General features: G+C 43.1%; 1 protein-coding gene across 1 annotated transcript in view; it reads right to left on the bottom strand.

Annotated features, from left to right (window-relative positions):
- Positions 1 to 8240: 8240 nt before the first annotated feature.
- The window catches only part of ANKFY1 (ankyrin repeat and FYVE domain containing 1), a gene marked incomplete at both ends in the record, with an annotated part of 29972 nt that continues 15531 nt past the window's right edge, over positions 8241 to 22681 (bottom strand). Inside the window, 16 exons of the mRNA XM_084273083.1 lie at positions 8241 to 8373; positions 9566 to 9656; positions 9949 to 10095; positions 10289 to 10413; positions 10746 to 10836; positions 11070 to 11217; positions 12512 to 12688; positions 13732 to 13932; positions 14866 to 15022; positions 15365 to 15483; positions 17498 to 17666; positions 18583 to 18736; positions 19804 to 19902; positions 20849 to 21071; positions 21482 to 21579; positions 22007 to 22206. Of these exons, the coding sequence (XP_084129209.1) occupies positions 8241 to 8373; positions 9566 to 9656; positions 9949 to 10095; positions 10289 to 10413; positions 10746 to 10836; positions 11070 to 11217; positions 12512 to 12688; positions 13732 to 13932; positions 14866 to 15022; positions 15365 to 15483; positions 17498 to 17666; positions 18583 to 18736; positions 19804 to 19902; positions 20849 to 21071; positions 21482 to 21579; positions 22007 to 22206 (2332 nt within the window). The remainder of the gene's footprint in view (positions 8374 to 9565; positions 9657 to 9948; positions 10096 to 10288; positions 10414 to 10745; positions 10837 to 11069; positions 11218 to 12511; positions 12689 to 13731; positions 13933 to 14865; positions 15023 to 15364; positions 15484 to 17497; positions 17667 to 18582; positions 18737 to 19803; positions 19903 to 20848; positions 21072 to 21481; positions 21580 to 22006; positions 22207 to 22681) is intronic.

The following is a 22681-nucleotide window of genomic DNA, read 5'->3' as shown; positions in this document are numbered from 1 at the left end:
TCTAAGAGTTGCATAACTAAGATTATTTCCTTTAAATAGGAACAGTTTTGAACTCTGTTGTGAGAGGAGGTAGAAAGTATTGCCCCTGAAAGGGTGAATCTGTGTTTCTCTTCACAGCTGGCTAGCTGTAGGACTGTGACCTTTAAGCTTTGTTGTCCATTAGGGAGGTATAATCAATACCAGGAAAGCAGTTATTGCAGCTCTCTGTGACTGAGTGGTGCTGGAGGATTACTGCTGTGCAGAATGTCTCTCCCTTGAAAGATCTTGCATTGAACTCTAGGAGTACACTGGGCTAAGTTTGACACTCAGTAGCATTCATGCAGTCTTTCTCTATGCAACAGTGTTGGAGTTTTGGGGTTGTTTTTTGCTTTTATATCATATAACACTTATTTCTGTTAGCTGAGCCACAAATTGTCTCTAGAGGAGATTTCTAGAGGAGTGTATGTGTGCAGGAAGGAGCTGGGGCACAGCAGAACATTGAGGAGTAAAAGAATTACAATGATAACAAAGGCTTTAATTAGACTGAGTTGCTCATCAGCCAAGACAGAGCAAACATGCACCATCAGAATCCATCCTATAAACATGTTTGAATTCATTAATAAGTACTCAGGTTTTTTGAATTCATTAAAATTTTAATTAAGAATATGGATTCACTTGGCAGCAGCATGCTTTGGTTTCCTTTCTTTTTGCCTGATAAAATATTTGTGGAAAGAAGATTTAAGGCTTTTCAGAATTCAACTGCTAATTAAAAAAAGACTCAAATTTTGAAAGGAAATATGCTGTTTAACCTAGGACAGGGTATGATTTTTTTGAAGATAACTTGAGTAAGTTTTAGAATTGTGTCTAATATGTCTGTATGGGGGATATAAAGTTTATATCTGTGCAAGGAAGATTTAATAAGGAAGCTGTGTTTAATAACATGGTTGCATAATTAAATAAAACCAGGCAGGAATTAAAGAAACAAACCTAAGATGGTGGGGATTTTATATTCTCTATATTTGGTCCAGATAATATTTTATTGCTTTATACATTTATGTTCATTTATATGTAGTTTATTAATTAATTATGGTATTATAGGTTGTGTTAAGCTTACAATTAATTTGGAGACATTCAAGGTCAGGCTTGATGAAGCTCTCAGCAACCTGATCCAGTTAAATGTGTCCCTGCTTACAGCAAGGGGGTTGGACTAGATGCCCTTTAAAGGGCTTTTCCAACCTAATCCTTAGTATGATTTTGTAATATAGGAAAACAAAATATCTTCTTGAGGAATGTCTACTAGTGAAGTAGCTTAAGTTTCTGTTAGCTGGAAAAAAGTCTAGGCACAACCAACTGTATTTCCTGACACTGCAGGGATGGCTGAAGATGTGGCTCTACACCTTTGTTGTTTGTGCTAAGACTCTCAGTAAGCATACTACTTAGTAGTAAAGGTAGTAATTTCTTAGATCATTTTAAAGCTTATGATTGTAGGAAGTGCTTCAGTTTGGGAAGTGCAGGTGTATCCTTTCTTACATCAATGACAAATATGCTGTTCTAAGATGTGTGAGTGTTGTCTTTTATTTTGGGGTTTTTTTTTTTGCTTTGGTATGGGTGGGGTGGTTGGTTTTAAATATTCCATGAAGCAAAAGAGTACAAGCTCAACCAGGAAAACCAGCAGCTGTCTGCAACTGGAAGAAAAGCTCATAAACTCATGGCTTTGCCTAGAAAAATGAAGAAATCTGGATTTCATTTGTCTTCCTCACTCCAGCCCTGGCAGTCCTCCTTTATTTAGCACAGATTTTGTTCAACACATCACAGAGCTGCTTAACTTTCAAGATGTGACTCAGACAAACCCTTCAGGAAGTGAGATATTTGCTAGAATTAGTGGTTTACAGTCTACATCCCAAAATACTTGTGAATAATAATAAGCTTGTGTGTATTTCTGTGTGCCTGCAGAGACATTCCCCTTCAGCCTAGTGAAAGCCTGGAGGATCTATATGCAGAATGCTCAGCTTAATTTATTTCTCCAAGTTACAACAGCAGAATATATGATATGTTTTCTTCCATTTGTACAGGTTGTTGCTTGTGAGTTGAAACATTGGACAAACTGGGATTTCATCATATCTAATTAACTCAGTAACAGCAATATAGCCTTGGTTAATGTCAATGCCATTTTCAGGCACTTTGGTACTTGAACAATGAAGAAGTCTGTCATGTAAGCTGTGTACTATCTTCTCAGATTCATTGCACTCTGGCTTTGCATTTACACAGTAAGAACACACACTGTGCACGTTTCACAAATGTACTTTTCATTCTATTAGGTTCTTGGGGCAGAATGATGATTTAATAGCAGAACTAAAACTGCTGTGTCTGAAGACAGCCTTATGTGGGGAACCAAATGCTGTCTGCAAAGGTATTTTCCTCTGTTTCAGTGGAAGCCAAATCCCTGCAGCTGTGCAATGCTGATTCACACCCTAACAGTTTAAATTTGTTAGCCAACCCATGCAATACCTGTTAAAAGATTTCTTTTTTCTCTCTGGAGTACTGATCTCTTGCAGATTGTAGCATCCCCTTACATGGTTGGTGAGTCTTACATGGCATAAATCCAATTGTGATGATGAATATGATGCACAAAGGACAATCAGTGTTAGGTTGACTTAAGGGTTGTTACTCCCAAAGGAATCTTTCTTCAGCTGACTGGGTGAGAGTTGTTCATTAAGCTGAACTGTTATATGTCATTTTCTGCCACTATTTAATGAGAAGCTGTGCATGCCTTCAGAGGCCAATGAGAAAACTAGAGTGTATAGACACAGACTCCCCCTTGATGAATTCATGGTGTCTCTCAGCATCTCCCTAGAGTGGAAAACGCTCTTGTCTTTATATATAAATTAAAAAACTTCTCATTTTCTGGTTGCCTCAATCTATTTAGTTGTCTAGGGAAGAATAACTGAATTACCAATCCATGTTCTTGATCAACACATGATTTTTAACCAGTGTTACTGCTGGAGAATGAGACCATTTCCCAAAGAGCAAAGCTTATTATTTGACATTACTTGGAACTCATTGTGAGAAGATCAGAGATAATACTGTAACTAGATACTGTCTAATACTAAACAACAAAAAAATCCCTTAAAATGCTATTGTTTCCCATTTGTTTCAATGATTATTTTCACTCTACTTAAAAATGAAGAGGTGTTCTTTCCCTCAAAGCTTGACCTTGTAAGATGAAGCTATGACCTTATTAGCTGATCTATTGTTCCCAAGACTGAAAATGTTATATGTCAAAAAATGGTATCAGCTTCAGGTTTTTTTGTTACTAGCCCCAAGGTGAAATGTTTTTCAAGTGAAACACAGGATCAGGAAGGTGTGGAATGCCTCCTCTCATTACTTTAACACCTACCTGTAGATCAAGTGTGTGCTGTTTTCCTGCTTTTCAGCAAAATGAAAGGGTCAATGTAAAGAGATTTATCACTAACACAGAACTCTTAAGTATGTGTGATCATGAAAATGGAAGAAAATATGACCATAACATTTTTGAATATTAAAACTGTATTCTGGTTTGAGCCTTAAGCACAGAATAGAAGTTTCTGATGGAAGCAGGATGAATTCAAGCACATTCTGCCTATGTCTGAACATTTAATATTCCATTGTTCTGCTACACTATTTACATGCCTTTTGATAGATTAGTGCCTGACCTTAAAGTCCAATATTGCCCAAACCACACACATCCTTTCTGTAACAAACCACCAGGGAAGTTGTCTGCAGTGTGGTTAATCCCAGGTTTGGAATGCACTAATACATTCCTGAGGTTGGGTTTTATCTCAGTTCCACAGAGGCCACAGATAACACACAGGAGTGGAACGTGCCACTTCATCTCTCAGTGACCATAACCAAACAGTGAGGAATTTTCCAACTGTGCATCTGACAAAGCAAATGGTTTCAGTAGTTTATCAATTGGGTCTTTCAAAGAAATAAGCCTCTTGCTTAGGTCAGGGCACAAGTGTATTGGCAGCTAGAGAGAGGTGACTTTTATGGAAAGCCTTGCTTTAAACCAGCTGAGATGCACAGTATTTCACTAACATTAACTGTGCTCCATTACTGAAAATGTTACTTACTCTTCTTCACACACTGCTTCCAAAATGTAACTTGTCCCTCTGCAGGTAAACTCTTTTGGATGGTCCATTAGTTACAATATAAAGCCTCTGTCCCCCAGGCAAGAAGCACATATACTCTTGTTTTGCTGTGCTGGAACAAGCAAATAGGGAATAAATACAAGATAATTTGCCCTTTTGCCTTTTTAAACTCCTACACTGACAGCAAAATGTTGCTGAAGAAAACAGACATAAAGATTTAACTTGGCCATAAGCTTACAGTTCATTAGTTTTCTGTTAATAGAACAGTGACTAGTCTCATTAAACATGTACTGCATTGTCCCATGAGCAAAGAGCCATCACTATTTTAACATATCACACAGATACTGCAGCTCTGGACGACTCACACAGCAGCACAGAGCAGAACACTGGGCCTCAGCCCCAGGAACAGCAGTTGTTAAAGGTTACAGTGATACCTGGAGCAAAGCAATCCTGGCTCAGCTGAATGTGACAGCCCTGCTCTTCTCTGTGGCTCCCACAGGCTGGCCTGAAGCAGGGCAGCTTCTCCACAGAAGAGACTTCAACAAGGTTTCTACCCCCAGCTGCGTTCTCTGGTCACGCCTTTTATTACAAGTAGGATCATTACACAACAGAGTAATGCATATTGAAAAATACATCTTTACAATGACTCCAGACAAACATTGAAGATGCCATTGTTCTAAGACTTCCTTTTCTATTTCACAGAGGGTAGTAGACTGTCCAGTTATTTGTTACTCATACAAGCTTTGATTTCTGAGGAGTTTGCTGCAGTACCCAAACCTGCTGGTTACAGGAAAAGAGAGGACTTGCCTATTAACAGTTGATCTACAAAACCAAAATCCAGCCTTGACCTCCCATTGTTACATGTTAATTTATAAGCACTATGTAAAGTTGTACAAGCTCTTGACAGCCAGCACAGAAGTCTTTAAGGCATCTGCCAGCTTGTAGCCAGCACCTTGCTCAGCTCTGTTTGTTAGTACCTTCAACACCAACATCCTCACTCCATTCAGTGGTGTGAAACAGTGACTACACATTTCTCACAGACAGATTAAAACTGAAGCCAGACCACATTTTGTGCTTGTGTAAGACTGCTGGATGACAGCAACTGAAAGGTATCCAGCCTCAGAACAAAAAGCCATAGTACAAACCACCACAAACTTCCCATGCAGCCCTGCTGAAGTGCCTGAAGCCTGGTTTGTCAGTACCACTTCCCAGGGACAGAAGTAAGTTTGTAAGTTTTTCTGTACACCCTTTTGTTCAATGCCTGGCAGATTTGAGTATCAAATTAATAGGTACCACCTAACAGCTGGGCTAAGAGTGGACAGGGTTTTGGTCAAAACTAGTATGCTACAAAAAAAAAAAAAGGAAGAGCAGTTGTTTATGGAGTTGGAAATGTGTTGACCACTACTACATTACTACATTACCACATTCCTACCCTGCTGTGCAGCATTGCCAGCTAAACTCCCCCCAAACATCTGACAGGCCCAAGAGGTCAGATGAAAATACAGAGTGCACAAAGGATTGAGCTCCACCAGCTAGCTGGTGGAGTCAGTCTCTTGAGGAGCCAGAAGAGAACGTGGGTTTTGGTTCAAGCCATGAGCTTTTCCCCTTTTAACTCTAGCAGAAAGATTTGGAGTTGGCTGGGAGGAAACTCTCTCAAAGGCACTTAATCAAATTTGCTGAATTCAGTTACTTTAAATTTCATGAACACTTCAGGCTGCACACTGGTTTATCAGAAACCTTTAACCTTCCTTTCAGACTTCAGTGAGACCTGGTTCAGCTCCAAGAAGCCAACTAGGAGACTTACATATGGTTTCGCAGATTTTTCCCAGAGTTTCAGGCAGTTACAATTAACACTATGTTTTAAAATAAAAAAAAAACCAACCTAACCAGCCTTACACTTCCCATTCAGTTAATCTGAATTTTCACATGATCTACATAATCCATCATTTAAAACATCATTTACTCTGCTAGATCTGAGCTCCCTGTCCCCCTTGCCCCTTCCATCAGGGAAGTCACTGTTTAAATGCTTTAGCAGTTACTTGGAAAACTGTGCAACATGTAATCTGAAGTCCATGCAGCCTCTACCATCACCTTCCAGTATCCTGCAGCTCCAAACCAACAAGGAATTCAACATGACCATGGGATATGCTGCAGTCAAGATGCTGTTAGTCAAGGCTTCATTCACCAAGTGCCCTCACACCATTCTTTCACAGCCAGTAATATTCTGAAACATGAGAAAGCAACAGTCTAGAAGTACAATGTTTTCCATCATCTATTTCACTCAAAATAAACCCCTCCAACCCCAGCTTGCAGTTCAGTGCTTCAGACACCCCTATTTTCCACCTTCTTCACCTAAAACTTTATGCCAGGGATGCACCATTTGTATTAGTAACTGTTCCAGAGACCAGTGGTGTAACTCAGGGCATTCTGTTGGAACATGACAGCAGCAGACATTAAACATTGGAGGCAAGTTTGTATTATCATCCATTATTCTTCTCCTCTAGTGTTACAAGGGTAAGATTCCAGTTACAATATATGCATATTGGAAGATCAAAGTGCAGATCAAGTGAGACCTGATGTGAAATTCATTGTGCAAATGTCAATTACACCTTCTCCCACCCATTTTCTCATACAAATTTGAGAACAGCCTCAAGCCAGTCTCCTGTAAAAGCAACAGTCTGGTTTCCTCTCTCATCCTACTGCAAGACTGAGAAGTCACTGTGCCAAACTGGGCAGTGTCACCATCTTGTCCACACTGTACACTGGAGATAAGTCATTAAATCAGTGCACACCAGTTTGTGGAGATAAGGAATGCCAAGCTGACTCTAAACTAGGTTCATCTCTGAGGATGAAGCCAGCCACAACATGGCATGTAGTTTTGCTTTGATTGAAGCCTTTGTCCACCAAACCATAGCCTTGTCTGTCAGCAAAGTTTTTGACTTTTTACCTAGAAAATGTGGTGTTGGATTCTTACAGATTCAGCAGACTTGAGAGCAAAATCAGCCCAGATTAAAATACTGCAGCTTGATCTCAAGTGCCTCACACTGCCCATTCAGAATCTTCCCTTCAAGGCCAGAGGCTAAATATTAACAGGAAGCTTCAAAATACCCTCCTACTCACCAGCAGTCCCACTGAAACTGGACAAACATTTCTGTCTAGAGGTGCAGCATGTTCTCCACTGACTCTCCTGCAGCAGTTAACCAGGGTCTTTAAGCCAAAGGAAAGTGCTACTCTCCCTCATGGGATTCATAATGCACTTCAGCACTTATTGCTGTATTTAGAGTTGGACTTCACCAGTTTTAGTGTTTCTCCATTTAGCATATGCTCAGGCCTTTCAGCACACTCATTTATACAAGTTCCATGAATTGGAAGGACTAGCAACATAAATACAAAAGTGCAAAGACTTTGAGGGCTCCAGCAGGTATGAGCAAGAGTATTGACTGGCTAAAACAGTTTTGCACTTCTCTGGAACATGCTAAAGCTAATGAGACATTTACTGAGGAGGTATTGAGATTGGATCTGCAATTCTGACTGCTTTGCATCAGATGGTGTAAAGCTTTCTCTGTTGTAAGGCCACGATTCTTGAGCTCTGCTTAGAACTACCCCCATTCTTGAAGAGATACTTGAAATGGAATAGTGGTTGCAACAGCTCAGTCCAGCTTCACAAAGAGTCTTCTCTAGAGAAAGGGAACATTTATCTTTAAGACAAAGCAAAGAAAGTTACCTGGTTACCCTGAAACTTAATGCCATCTCTACTGAGCAGCCTGAAAGCCACAGGACTTAATATTGAGTTGCTCTGTGCAAAGCACCATGTCAGGGACAGACCTGTTTGAAGTCAATTCAAACCAGCCTAACAATTTTAGCTTCCATACCCCACTGCAACTAGAAGAGGGTCTAAATCCTTTTGTCACTTGGTTTCAACAATCCACTTGAATTCCTAGTGAAGTCTATCACAGCCTGATACATTTACAGTCAGAGTCATTTATACCAGAATATATCATAACAGGGTCCTTAATTAGTTCACTCTATTGCAGAAGACATGTATAGGCCTCCTCTTCCCTATCTGGAGGGCTTGTAAGCAGAGCTGCTGTCAGGAGCACTGACTGGGAATCCCTTTACTTTCAGAGCATACTAGGAGACTCCTCCCAGAGTCAGGACATCAAAGCAAATGTTGCAAACTCGAACTGGCTTGTTCAGATCAAACTTGATGATAGGGATCTCCTTTGTTGAGCACTTATGGCAGAGCAGGCGTCCACAGTGGCGGCTGTTGATACAAGAGGGGTGGGAGAGAAAAATGATTCAACTCCTAGTCAAAACCAGGGTTTTTCTGTTTGATGTTCCTTATTAAGGACTACACAGGCAAAGTAACAATTGAAATGCTATGTTTTTCTTGGATCTTCTAGACATGTAACTAAACACCAATGCCTAAAAAGATAATCACATGCTGCTTTTCTATAGTCAGCCCCCTCACACTGCTCCCAGCAGATGCATGTGCATTTTCGCTGGCCCACAGGACAATCTTACCCATCCTAACAGAAAAGCCTTAGCTGAGCACAGCATCTTCTGGAATATACACTAATTAAGGAAAGGCAACTCACGTCTGCACAGGAACAACCTTCAGTTGTTCCCATGTTACAAACAGCATCCCTAACCTACACTAGCAGTGGCTGCCCAAATCATAGAATCCCAGACTGGTCTGGGTTGGAAGGGACCCCAAGGATCACACATTTCCAAACCCCTGCCACAGGCAGGGACACCAACCTCCAGGCCTGGAGCTACACAAGGTTGCCCAGGGCCCCAGCCAACCTGGCCTTGAACACCCCCAGGGACGGGGCACCCACCCCCTCTCTGGGCAGTCTGTTCCAGCCCCTCACCACTCTCTCTGCAAAGAACTTCCCCCTAAGATCCAATTTCACCCTTCCTTCCTTCAGCTTCACTCCATCCCCCTTGTCCTGCCAGTCTCTACCCTTTGAACAAGCTGATTCCCCTCCTGTTCCTCTGCTCCCTTCAGGGACTGGAAGGCTGCAATGAGGTCCCCCCACAGCCCTCTTTTCTCCAGGCTGAACCAGCCCAGCTCCCTCAGCCTCTCTTCATTGGGGAGCTGCTCCAGCCCTCTGAACATCTTTGTGGCCTCCTCTGAACCCTCTCCAATCACCTGTTTCAGAGCACACAGGCTCTGCTACTGAAAGCAGGCACCTAAATCCTGTTTCACTACTGGAGCTTTGACATGATTTCTCATTTCCAATAGAGCAGAACATTAACTGCACGAACTGCTTAAGGTAAGACTTCAGTCTACTGATCTAACAGCCAAAACAGGGTGGAATGTTTCAGCAGCATTACTGGTTATACACCTATGTTAACATGGAGCTTTCCTAAACCACCAGAAGGAACAAGCCTAGCTGCATTTGGAAGAGGAATCTGTTTCCATTTAAGCACAGCAAAACATGCTGTATTACCAGTGATGCTTTCTTGTTGTGACTCCAAATTTGGCAGTGCATTCATAGCAGTTGGAGCCATCACACCAGGGAGGTTCTTTTGTCAGCATATCTGTTAGAAGCAAAAATTTAAAGGCAACATGGGCTTAGCAGAGTTAACCAGAGTCTCCAAGTCTATCCTCCCAGAAAAAGAAATATTTAAGTCTGACAGGTCTACATTCAGCAACTTTTCAGTTGATCATGAAGAACATGAGTGTTTCTACCCCCCCTTAAAGTACAATATTCAGTCATTCAGCCCCTCTGGAATTACTGTCACCTAACATGTCCAGTGTTCTTTCCCTCACCAAAGGATCTCAGAAGCATAAGCTAAAAGATAGTTTTCAGCTGTAACAAGTAGTACTTACCCAGTAGTCTAAAGAGAAGCTGCTTTGTAGCAACCTGGTAGTTGAAGATATTGACTCCCTGATTATTGTTAACTCCAAGACGAGCCCCAGCTCTCACTATTGCACGACACAAGTTGGCATTGCCCTTCATGTAAGCCAACAGGAGCACTGCAAAATACAAGCCAGACAGGTCCTTGCTAAGTATCTTGTGTTACACTCAGTCCAGAGTAGGATCTTTAGTTCTTCAAAGCTTCTGTGTAATGTTTGCATCTCACTGTATTTAACATACCACTGCCACTTAGCCCAGCATTAGAAGCTACATACACTGTGACTTTTAAGTTCAATAGCTGTTGAATCTCACCTGTGTTTCCTTCTGCATCAGGTTTGTCCAGAGGGTATTCTGGCATACACTCCAAGAAGAGGTCACAGATGGCTGCTGCATTATCTTTCCCGTATTGTCCCAAAATATGCATTGGTGACTGGCCTCTGGGGGTGGGAGGCAGGAAGAGTTTGTTATCCTGATCAAAGTCTGCTTGCTACTACAGTTTCTCATTCAATGCTCCCTGTTTGGTGTAGCAGTTTAAGTCTGAACCAAACTCACTCAGTACATCAGCCACAACTGTCTATTTTAGCTTCCTTTTTCCTGGTATACACCATGGCCACACAATTTCACAACATGCTCTGCACACTTCACTGTAAAATCAGTGTAGAAATACTATAATCCAAGCCAAATCTTTGGGTTTTTTGAAACTGTCATACCCACATATACTTTAAAATAGGTTGTGGTTCTTTTAGTCTGTAAAAACTAAGCTCATTACCTAATATTAAAGGCTTCTGCATCTACATTGCACTCTGTGAGGAGGACCCGGATATTGTTTAGACGGCCATGCATCACTGCCAGATGAAGAGCTGAAAAGTAAGAGAAGCTTCAAGAATCTGAAGTAGTTAGTAACAGCAATAATTACAGCCTGATAAAATTAAGCACTCCCACCTTCTCCCTCCAACCAGCTTTGATTTCTTTGACCATTTGTCACCTCTGAAGAGTAAGCCCATTTAGCAGGCTATCTCCACCACTAGAAGATACCAGCATTAACAGACACCCTGAAGTATTTACAGTTACTTGTAGAATTTCAGACATTTACCATTATTCCCATTTTCATCTACAGCTGCAAAGTCCACTCCATTCTCCAGAAGGACTGAACAAATTGTGGGCAAGTCCTGCTGTGCTGCTAAGTGGAGAGCGGTCTGACGATGCTTAGTCAGCTCATTCACCTGGGCACCTGCAAGCAGCTGTCAAGATACAGAGGAGAACACTCAAAGATGTTTTTAAGGCTATTAGCTAGCAGTTTGTTCCTGGGAATGATGAGGGGACAGTGAGGTGGGTTGAGAACTGGCTGTCAGATCGAGCTCAGAGGGTGCTGATCAGTAGGGCAGAGTCTGGCTGGAGACCTGTGACTAGCAGTGCTCCCCAGGGCTCAGTGTTGGGTCCAGTCCTGTTTAATATCTTCACTGGCAACCTTGATGAGGGAACAGCATCCACCCTCAGCAAGTATCCAATGATCCAGAGCTGGGAGGAGTGGCTGACAGGCAGGAACACTGTGCTGCCATCCAGTGAGACCTGGACAGGCTGGAGAGCTGGGCAGGGAGAAACCAGATGAGGTTCAACAAAAGCAAGTGGAGAGTCCGGCACCTGGGAAGGAATAACTGCTGGAATCAGGACAGGCTGGGGGGGAGCTGCTGGAGAGGAGCTCTGTGGAGAAGGACCTGGGGGTCCTGGTAGATGACAGGGTGGCCATGAGCCAGCAGTGTGCCCTGGGGGCATCAAGAGGAGTGCAGCCAGCAGGTCAAAGGAGGGGATCCTCCCCCTCTGCTCTGCCCTGGTCAGGCCCCACCTGCAGTGTTGTGGCCAGTGCTGGGCTCCCTGGGATAAAAAAACACTCTCTCCTGGAGAGAGTCCAGAGGAGGCTACAGAGATGAAGGTCCTAGAGCATCTCCCCTCTGAGGAAAGGCTGAGTGAGCTGGGGCTGTTCAGCCTGGAGAGAAGAAGACTAAGGGGGGACCTTCTTAATGTTGATAAATATTGAAGGATGGGATGCAGGGGGAAATGGGCAGCTCCTTTTCAGTGCTCTGTGGGGACAGGACAAGGGGCAATGGCTGCAAGTTAGAGCATAGGAAGAACTTTTCCCCAGTGAGGGTGCCAGAGCCCTGGGACAGGCTGCCCAGGGGGTTGTGGAGTCTCCATCTCTGGAGATATTCCAGCCCCGTCTGGACGCCGCCCTGTGCAATATGAGCTGGGGAGCTGCTTTGGCAGGGGGGTTGGACCCCATGAGCTCTCCAGGTCCCTTCCAACCCCTGGGATTCTGTGATAAGATTCTTCCTTTAAACTGAGCCATGCTTACCTAATGACTGCAAATCAAACAGGTTCCTGCAAAGGCTCCTGCTACAGCTCAGCTAACAGTTCAAGCAAAGGGACCTGCATGCAAGTCTCTGTTCTATTTTAGAAAAAGTGGTGCCACCTTCAGTCAGCTTCTGCAGCCTACAGGCAACAGGCAGAAGGTACATTAAACAGAGGACTAGCACATACCAGATTACGCACAATGATCTCTGAGCCAGCTTGGACAGCCAGGTGTAGAGGTGTCAGTTTGGAGGCATCCTGGACCCGGGAGTTTACGTTCGCCTGCACACTGATGAGGAACAGCACACTCTCAATGTCTGAGTTCTGAACAGCCACGTGGAGGAAGTTCCGACCTTTGTTATCAACCTGCAGCAGAAGAGGCATGTGAAATAAAATCAATTCTCCCTGCAGAACAGCAATTTGTTGTTTAGTAGGACGTAGCAAGAGGTATTTGCTCTGTCTGCATGAGCAATCTACAGCCTTGTTCCTTTCACTACCTGGCATTAGAGACTTTGACAGATGCAACTAAACTGAATGGAGAAATTACCAGCTGCAACTGCTTGACTCTAGTCTGCTTCAGACTACTTGATTTCTACTTTATAACCTTGTCAATTCCTTGACCACACACTAGAGTATTATGACAGACAAAAGGTTAACAGCTGTTGTAGGAAGTACTGCCCAACACTTAATGATGAACGCAGTTAAATGAAACAAACTTGAGTCAAGCTGGCAGTTAACACCAGAGAAGCAGCAACTTCCAGTTCTACCACACACTGATACAAAGTGTATTCATTTTTTGGCTTAATACCAAGTGGATGTCCTCGTTCATCTGACTTGAAGCTGATGTTAAAGCATATTTAGAACTGGGAGTATTTGTAACCACATTTTAGATATATTGCAGGAGCTCAGTAAGCACTCAGATACTTTAGGAGTTAAACTTCAATAGGCTAGGAGAAAAATTCCTGAACAACTGGCTGAAGCATCTCACCAGCAGTCCAAAGACACAGTTGGAGGTAGCAGTGCAGCAGAACATCTACGACTCAGTTATTTTAGGACAGGCTTTCTATTCTGGATAACTTTAGGAGAGCTAGGTAACAGGTTATTTTTATACTAGTCCAGCACAAGACATTAGTAGTTAGACTTTTCTCCTTATTATACACACAAGCATTCTTCAACTGAGTACTGACAAGATGAGATGAAGTCTGGTGAGACTCTAACTTGAGGTTCCTACATATACAGCATGCACACACCTACAGTTTCCTATAAATCCTGCTACAGGAACTGGCATCTGGCAAATGTCATTGCATGCAAAGCCACAAAAGGCTAAGCAGAATTTGCTGGTGATACACATGTAACATCAGCTAGTGCAGAGCAAGATGACCAGCATGCTTCAAGTGCTCTCTGCTTACCTGTTCAGCAGCTCCAGGTTCCCTCTTCAAAATTGCTTCAGCTGCTTTGTTATTTTTATATGTCATAGCACAGGCAAAGGGAGTCATTCCTTGCCTGTCACGTACATTGAGCTTAATATCTGGATGTGAAATCATAAGCTGAATGATAACATTATGTTGGTTGCTAATGGCAACATGGATTGGAGTTCTTCCTTCTGCATCCTAGAAGGAAGACAGTGTATCTGTTATATGAAGATTCAGTAATCCCCAAACCCTTCCCTCATTCTGAAAAGTCAAGGACACTAAATTAGTCCTGTGACATGCCCATCTGCCTTCAGCTGGGACACCAAACCATTGGCAGTGGGAGCTCATGTCCACAGTAAGTGAAGCAAATTGGTATTTGTTTCTCCAAACAGGCTGACCTCAAGCCTGTGCCACACAGTCACTGAAGTGGCTCAGAGAAACATTCCCCGTGTAGTCAGACATTTTGGGGGCAGAGATGAGCATTCAAACTTAAGTCTAGAAGATTCAAATAAGGTGTTTAATCACTTGTATCAAGCAGCCATTATGTCACTACTGTCCTGTCACTCATTTTGATGTCATTTTCAATAGCATCAGGACCTAGAAAGGTTACACATTTATTCCTTTTGTTGGTATTGTCAACCTTGTGTTTGAGTGTTACTGTATAATCCAAAATGAAGTATTACTCACACCTCACCTTGGTTTATTCAGGAACAGAAGACACTTCCCAAACATGCTACCAGTAATCTGCATTTTCACTCTAGCTGATCTCATAAGTAATTGCAGCAAAATACATACCTACTCCTGCCTTTAATTCACACTTGGGACAGAATAGTTAAATTCCAATCATTACAACAGAAAGCTAACACTGAAAGTAGTTTTCTTTATCATTATTTTTCTTCAGTATAGCTTCCCAAATTAACCCATCATCTGGGCAGATAAGCACTAGGTCTGATAAGAAGGGACAGGAAAATAAGCAGAACTGCACCCAGTTATTGTATGGGCTCAGCCATAATAAAGGGATTTATTTTCTTCCCATCCAGCAAAACGCACAGCTGGGAGGGAAGTTTGTTTCCATTATATTAGAGGCAAATAATCAACTTCAAAGAAACTGCACAGAACTTCTCTACATACCTGAGCATTGACATTGGCACCAAACTCCAAAAGGCACTGGATCACCTCTTCTAGCCCCCAGCAGGCTGCCAAGTGTAGGGGTGTCTGTCCGTCATGAGCTTCCTCTTCTCCTTCTCCATTGGGGCCTGGCTTTCTGGGACTGTTCACATCACAACCACTAAAAAAACCACAATAGCCAGTTTATTGCATGTAATCCAGATTTAAACTGCTCCAAATCAAACAAGGTTTAGGAAAGAGTTTACAAATGCTGATACAGCAACTGCTGACACATTCCACATAAGGACAAGCTCATTGTTTTAGTTCAACTCCTGTCATCAAGGACATGATGTTAATACAGGTAACAGAATGTGTCTAAAATTCGTCAGACTTCCAGAAGTGCCACCCACCCAAACCCTGATGAACCACATACCTGTTACTAGATCAAAATAAATTAACTCCTATGCCAGGAAAGTACATGTATGTACATTAGAAGGTAGATGTTTTAGAAGTGGGGCCTGACCTGCGAATGAGGAAGCAGGCTATCTGCTCACTGTTTTCATCAATAGCTCTGTGAAGAAGAGTTTGGAAGCAGCCACTTGGTCCTGACCCCCAGCAGGTGGAATCACAGCCATGCCTAACCTGGAAGGAGAAGCACAATGAGGGAGTGAAGTTTTGTTTTTCATGCCTCCTACTACTTCATATGATCCTTGACTAATGCTGAGACATTATCCCTTGTAGGTAAAATGTGAGATGCCTTATCTATTCTTGTGAGAGTTACTGACTTTCAGGAGGTTACTTCAGTGTCTTCCAAGCCCATCTTTTGTTGGTCTACCCTGTGATATTTAATTAGGTAGTGTTTACTAACAGTTTAGATCTTCACACCTTTACCCTGAACAAAAAGATCTTAAGACAAGTTTGGGTAACAGCTCCCTCCCCTTCAGCAGTAACAAGCCCCTAAATCAAGTCAAGTAGCACCAGCAAGCATTGCCCTGGAGGGTCTGTCCCATTTACTTGCTGTCCTACACATTCAGCTGAAGAGAGCTTTTTTTAGTCATAACATTTGTGTTCTACTACAGAACTACTTAAACAATGTAGCAGTTAAATAAGCATTACTCCACTCCACAAGCTATTTACAAGGTTTGTACACAAGTAGTTTCAGTGACTCCATGAAATGCTTATTTGCTTATTCAATACCAGCACAACTGGTCAGTTCCAAAATTTGTTTCTCAGCACATCTTTTAAGCAGTTATCATTAGCAGACAGTAACTGAGTATCAGACAAAAAGCTTTCTAGTTATTTCCTTATGCAGGAGAGGTAAGGAGGTCTACTTTAACACCCTAAGAGGTCTCCAGCTGGATGATCTATGTCTGAAAGCAAATAGCCTTAAAAAATAAGCCTTTAAAGGCTTTCTTCATGGAATTTTAAGATGCAATAAAACCCTGCACATACTCTAAAGCATATATTACACAAGTCTGGTATGCTACAGACTGATGTTTTTAGTAGGTACTTAATCCTTACAGAAACAAGAATCCAGAAAGTCTATTTTGTACTTACTACAGGGGCTACAAGGTATTTGGCTATAAAAACTACAGTGTTCCTAAAAGATTTCCCAAGGAACCCTCAGCAAGTTTGGGGCTGACACCAAGCTGAGTGGTGTGGGTGACACTACAGAAGGAAAGGAGCCATCCAGTGGGATCCTGACAGGCTGGAAAGGTGGGACTGGCTGAATCTACTGAGGTTCAACACTGCCAAGTGTGAGGTGTTGCCCTTGGGCTGGAGGAATCCCAGACATATTGACAGCCTGGGAGAAGAGCTCCTGGGGAGCAGCCCTGCTGAGAAGGACCTGGGTGTGATGGGGGATGAGGAACTTCCCATGAGCCAGCAGTGGCTCTTGCAGCTGGGAAGGGCGATGGGATCCTGGGCTCCATCAGCAGAGGGGTGGCAGCAGGGACAGGGAGGGGATTGTCCCTCTCTGCTCTGCCCTCCTGAGGCCCCAGCTGGAGTCCTGTGGCCAGAGCTGGGGCCCCAATACAAGAAAGACGGGGAACTGTTGGAGAGGGTTCAGAGGAGCCACAAAGATGCTCAGAGGGCTGTAGCAGCTCCCCTATAAAGAGAGGCTGAGGGAGCTGGGCTGGTTCAGCCTGGAGAAGAGAAGGCTGTGGGGGGACCTCATTGCAGCCTTCCAGTCCCTGAAGGGAGCAGAGAAACAGGAGGGGAATCAGCTTGTTCAAAGGGTAGAGACTGGCAGGACAAGGAGGATGGAGTGAAGCTGAAGGAAGGGAGGTTTAAACTGGATATTAGGTGGAAGTTCTTTCCAGAGAGAGTGGTGAGGGGCTGGAACAGGCTGCCCAGATGTCCTGTCCCTGGGGGTGTTCAGGGCCAGGTTGGATGGGGCCCTGGGCAACCTTGTTTAGATCCAGGCCTGGAGGTTGGTGTCCCTGCCTGTGGCAGGGGGGTTGGAACTCTGTGATCCTTGGGGTCCCTTCCAACCCAGACCAGTCTGTGATTCTGGCAAAAAAAGCCTCTGGAAGTTAGATTACTGATGAAGGACTACCTTATTAATTTCATGCACTGACTTTGGTTTTGCTGATGAGCCCTTGGTAGCTAGCAAGATGCAACAGTGAAACTGAATTATGTCAGCTGACAGTCTTACCAGAGTTGATGCAATATCTTCCAGGTTATTTTCTAAGGCAAGCCACAACGGAGGATTTCCTTTCTCATCTGGCACAGACATGTCAGCTCCTCTGGTACAAATAGCATCAACCACAAGAGGGAGTTGGTTCTTTATAGCGAGCTGTAAGGCAGTCTCTCCATCCTGTGTCCTGCAATAGGTACAGACTGAAGTGTCACTACTGCATGGTGAAGTCAGGCCTTGTGTTAGAGTAGTTTATTTGCAAAACAAATCATTATGCCCTCGTGTGGTTTTGCTGTGCTAGGACCAAGTCTCTACAGCTAAGCAAGTGCACTATATTAGTTCTTTTAATCAGATTTATGTATTTACCTCCCCTCAGCCCCTTCCATAGGGAGTGACTGGTTTCTGAAATTGGAAAAGTGTTAGTGTTCTCAGCTCAGAGGCTGCCTTTTCCTTAAGCAAAGCCTCAACAGAGCTTCTTCAGAGGAAGCCTAGGTCCCACTGAGGCAAACCTCTGTAGCACTCACTGTGCTAACACTTGACAAGTCAAATGACAGGTATTAAAATCCAGAAGTTAGAACAGCAGTATTAGGCAGTTTGTACCTAATTCCTAACACTACAGCTACAATTTCAAAGGCAGCAGTGTAAGCAGGCAAGTATTTTGTTCAGTCTAATATCAATTAGCCTACGATATACTCTGGAGGCAAGTTCTACTGGAGCTTCATCTAATTAGCTTTGGTAGTAGAAAACATGGAGTTACATCTAGTTAAGAAAACATACAGCTCTAAAAAGCTGGCAAATAGATGAGACTAGAGAAGTTCAGTACCATGTTTCTAGGATTTGAGCATCTGCTACAGAGGATTCTGTTCTACCTCAAATGAAGCCACAGCTCCCTCTGCAGCCTCAAGAGGAGCTACTGGCCACCTGAGCTCCAAGTTCACAGACATGATCCCTTAGCCATAAAAAATTAGTGCCATAAAAAGCACCAAATGCATAGCTACAGGTAAGCCATGATTTTAAAAACATCAAGTCATTGTACAAAGGCAGTCATCACTACCCACTCCTAAATATGCTCCAATTAAGCACTGGATCAATAAAGATCTTACCTGACATTTATATCTGCCTGATGTTCCAGCAAGAAGAGTGCACTCTTGCTGTCTTGTCTCTGTATTGACATATGCAGCAGGGTCTGCCCATCTGACATGGTGTCATTGATGGATGCTCCAGAGCCAAGCAGCTGTGCTGCTATGGTGTGCATGCCTGAGGAGTACAGCTTGTTAGTATCCTACCTTCATTTCTATCACACACACAGAAGCTTAATACACAGAGCTTCAAGCTTTCAATTTCAGTAATTACAGGAAGAGGTGCACCGAATCAATGCTAGAGCCTATTAAAACTTACATACCTGAGTTAAACCATCTTATGGCTCTACCCAGCCTGAATATTCATTTAGAGGCTTACTGAATACTGATTAGTCACACAGAAGCCCAAAATCACAGGGTTGGAAACTACCTTTGAGATCAAGTCCAACCATACCTGACCTCTTCTAGACTACCCCCAAGCACCTCATCTTTTAAACACAAGATATGGTCTCTTACACAGCAGTTTTCCCATTTGTTCTGCAAACCCACATGTAGTAGGGTCCTCTTTAACCACACCTACAAATGATTAATTTGTATCACTTCAAACTTTTGTAGAGCAGACATTAACTTTGGCATGAGGTTCAACAAAAGCAAGTGTAGATAGAGTCTGGCACCTGGGAAGGAATAACTGCTGGAATCAGGACAGGCTGGGGGTGAGCTGCTGGAGAGGAGCTCCACAATTCTATGAAGTGTCACTTGGCTGCAAATACAAATACCTGTCTTTCCCCACATCATTCCCCTCTACATTTCAAACATGAAAGCATCTGATAAATCAGTATTTCAAGTTTCATTGCCCTTAGCAAGGTCACCTTCCTTCTGTAAAGGTCAACATTATTGGTATTAACCAGTAGCTAGAACAGAGTTAACCCTGAGCAGGCAATACATCTGAGAACTACCAGGCAGTTCAGAGCAGAACAATTTCAGACCTGCAAGTACAGTTACAGGCAAGATGCTCCAGGCTATCTGCTAGTGAAGGAGGAAGCTGTGGGGCTCGAAGTCTATCAGCAAGTCAGACATGAACATTCAGTTTTAGAAGCTGAAACATCTAAAGATGTCCTTGACAGCTTCTCACCAGCAGCACAAGCCAGGACACGACCACACAGCCTGCTTTTACCTTTTAAAAATAAAATCACACCACAGCTTCCAAATCTTTGTAAATTATCATCTTGTTTTGGAGACACATACCTGTCCAAAGAGCCAATCCCAGCACAGTCTGGTCCCTTGAGTCCTTCAGACTAAAGTCAGGAATAATTTGTAAGTTGTTGGTAGCATGAAGAGCATTAGCTAGAAGAAAAAGCATAAGGAATTAAAGCATTCTGGTACCTGACCTGCAGTTACACACTGAAAGCTGCATGAGTAGCAGTATCACACTTTGAATGCTGGCTGTTCTTTTAGCAGTCAGTTTGAAAGACCTGAAAAAGACAGGTTCAGGTGCCCAAACACAATACTGCTAAGGACTCTCAGGAGGCATTCCGCCTACCACCTAACCTGAATGTTTTGAAATCTTGAGCTTTCTAGCCACAAATTTCTCCTTTCTCTACCCTCACTTCCAAACAGACTAGCCTAAATAAAGCCCTGAGAGTGGGGATTGTACTGCAAGACAGCAGCAGCATGCCTCTCCCCTCTTCATCTCCTTGTGATGGAGGATATTCTCCCCAGTTCACACACTCTCTAAAGCTCATCTATGGCAGTAAGCAAAACAGGCCTAGCTTTATCTGTCAAGCCCCCTTCCTGCTACTAGAAAGAAGCAGCTTAACTAGTAACACTTAATAAACTGGCATGCACTAGTATTTTAGTGCTCAAGTCTCCAACTCTACTACAATACTAGCATTACTCTGTCCACAGTCTTTTTGCTAAGCAAAAAAGGCAGAAGTCTCACCACTGAATGATGCCCTTATCCATAACAGATTCCAGCATTTACCTGAATCAAATGTTTTGACAGGGACAGAAAAGGCATCTCAGTTGTAGAGCTAGAAACCAACCTGGGGCTAAGGGTTCAAGTCCATTATCTACAGTGGAGAACAGGGGAAGTTATGGGCAAATTAGTTGTCTAGTCTTAACAGGCAGATGATTTGAGTTTAAGGCTATGTTCAGCCAGCCTTACTAATTGCTCTTTCACTAATGCTTAAAGGAATGCTCATTAGTCATTTGCCAAAACACATTTTAGATGCCATTCTGACACAGTGAACTACAGCATCAATACAGCCTGAAGAACCAGAAAAACTATTACCTTTTTGTTCCAGGATGACTGACACCACATCAGGGTGATTGTGGGCAATAGCCATGTGAAGGGGAGTTTGCAGATAAACACTCTCTGCTGTAGGAGAAGACACATCCCTCTGACCGAGCGCTGCTTCAGCAGTCTGGATGTTTGGGTTTGCACCTTGCTGCAGAAGTTCTGCTGTCAGGTTTGCCAGGCCATGCCTACAGGCTGTGTGCAGTGGTGTTTCTCCCTTTAAGAAGCAGAGTAGTACTAGGTTAACAGTTTGAGACACAAAGCCCAGAAGATTAGTGGCTTTTCAACTACCATGCCCACCAGAATTGTTGTGAAGGGCTTATGTCTAATAGCTGAAGCTCCTCAGGCCTTTCAAGCTACATGAATTTGGCTATATTAAGGACTTCATTACACAGGCACTGAGGGACATGTTAGAAGCATGTTAACAACCCCTGATTCTGGAAGAACAGTGCCATGAGAATGCAGCAATTGTCTGATCACTAGTAAATACCTGTAAGCATGCAAAAGGCTCAGCAGGTGTCCAAAACAGCTTTAAGTTCTGGTTAGCAAAAGGAGATCATGGCTATCTTATTTCTGAAGGGAAATAAGGAAACTTCCTGCCTACAATCTGTAAGTTTCTGCTTTTACCCATTTGTTTTGGTGGTTGACTTTTGCTCCATGAGTTGCTAGGAAGAGAGAAGCTGCCTCATTTCCTGCACCAGCTGCCCTCTGAAGCAAGCAGTTTCCTAAAGAAAAGCCAGGAACACTGTTAGAGTGCTATTCCAACCACACTTAGATACCAGTAAGTGTGCTAGCACCTGCCCCACTACCTTACAACATGAAAACTTGAAGTCAAAGAAAACCCTCCCTACTAGTTGTCGTGTAGCAATGATGGACTATCACGTGCACTACCATCTGGCAATGACACATCTCAAAACTGCAAAGAGGATGTCAGGACCTGGCAAGGAGGACAGATTTTTCTGTCACTTCCTCCAAGCAAGGCTCAGCCTGGGACCTGTCAGTGTTCCAGCTCTGGGTAAAGCTACTACCACTTAACATTTATTACCCAGCAGATGCTGTTGATGCCTCATTCAGCTCCTCAGAGTACAGTTAGCATTAAGCAATCAACTCACAAGCCTTCCAGCTACACAGAAATACAAACTTCTACTTTACCTGTTACTGTGTCTGGAGCATCTGTATTGCTGCCTCTTTGGATTAACCTTGCTGCAAAACTGTTCTCATCAAATGAGGTTCCATTTACAACAGGGGCATCCTCAAAAGGGTTTACAGACTGATCAGATGACACAGTGATATACTGAACTGCAAGCCACAGAGCTGTGCTTCCTTCATGATCCTTCAGCTCCAAGTCTAGTCTGAAAATAAGAGTTAATGTTCCAATTTATACCTTAAAATCACAGCTTAAGTTTCAAGTGTCTGAACAGCTGTGCTAGTTTACCCAATACCTCACTGACAACTTTCACCAAGAAGCCTACTGTGGCACCTGTTACTTCAGAATTTGTGAGTATTCTGAAACAAGACAGCTTTTAGCAATTACTAGATTTAAGCCTGATGCTCCTAGAAGGATCACCCTAGTAGATTTGGGCTCCCACTTAACTGAGGCAGATCCTCTTGCATTTGAGTAGACTGTACAACTGCAAATTCAACTAGAAAAGCTCAGCAAAATCAACTATTGCTTCATCAGCCTAAGAAGTCACTTGTATTAGCTTTAAGCAGAACCCAAGCGGAGCTCAAGAACGTATTTAGATTTTAAAGGTTCTTATTACTCCTTTTAGCTCCACCACAGATTTCCACATGCTACAGCATTTCAACTAGCCCTCTTTGAAAAAG

Source organism: Gallinula chloropus, assembly GCF_964237585.1.
Source record: "Gallinula chloropus genome assembly, chromosome: 19".
In the NCBI taxonomy this organism is placed as follows: domain Eukaryota; kingdom Metazoa; phylum Chordata; class Aves; order Gruiformes; family Rallidae; genus Gallinula; species Gallinula chloropus.
The sequence above is the reverse complement of the archived record's forward strand: the minus strand, read 5'-3'. Positions and strand labels throughout refer to the sequence as shown.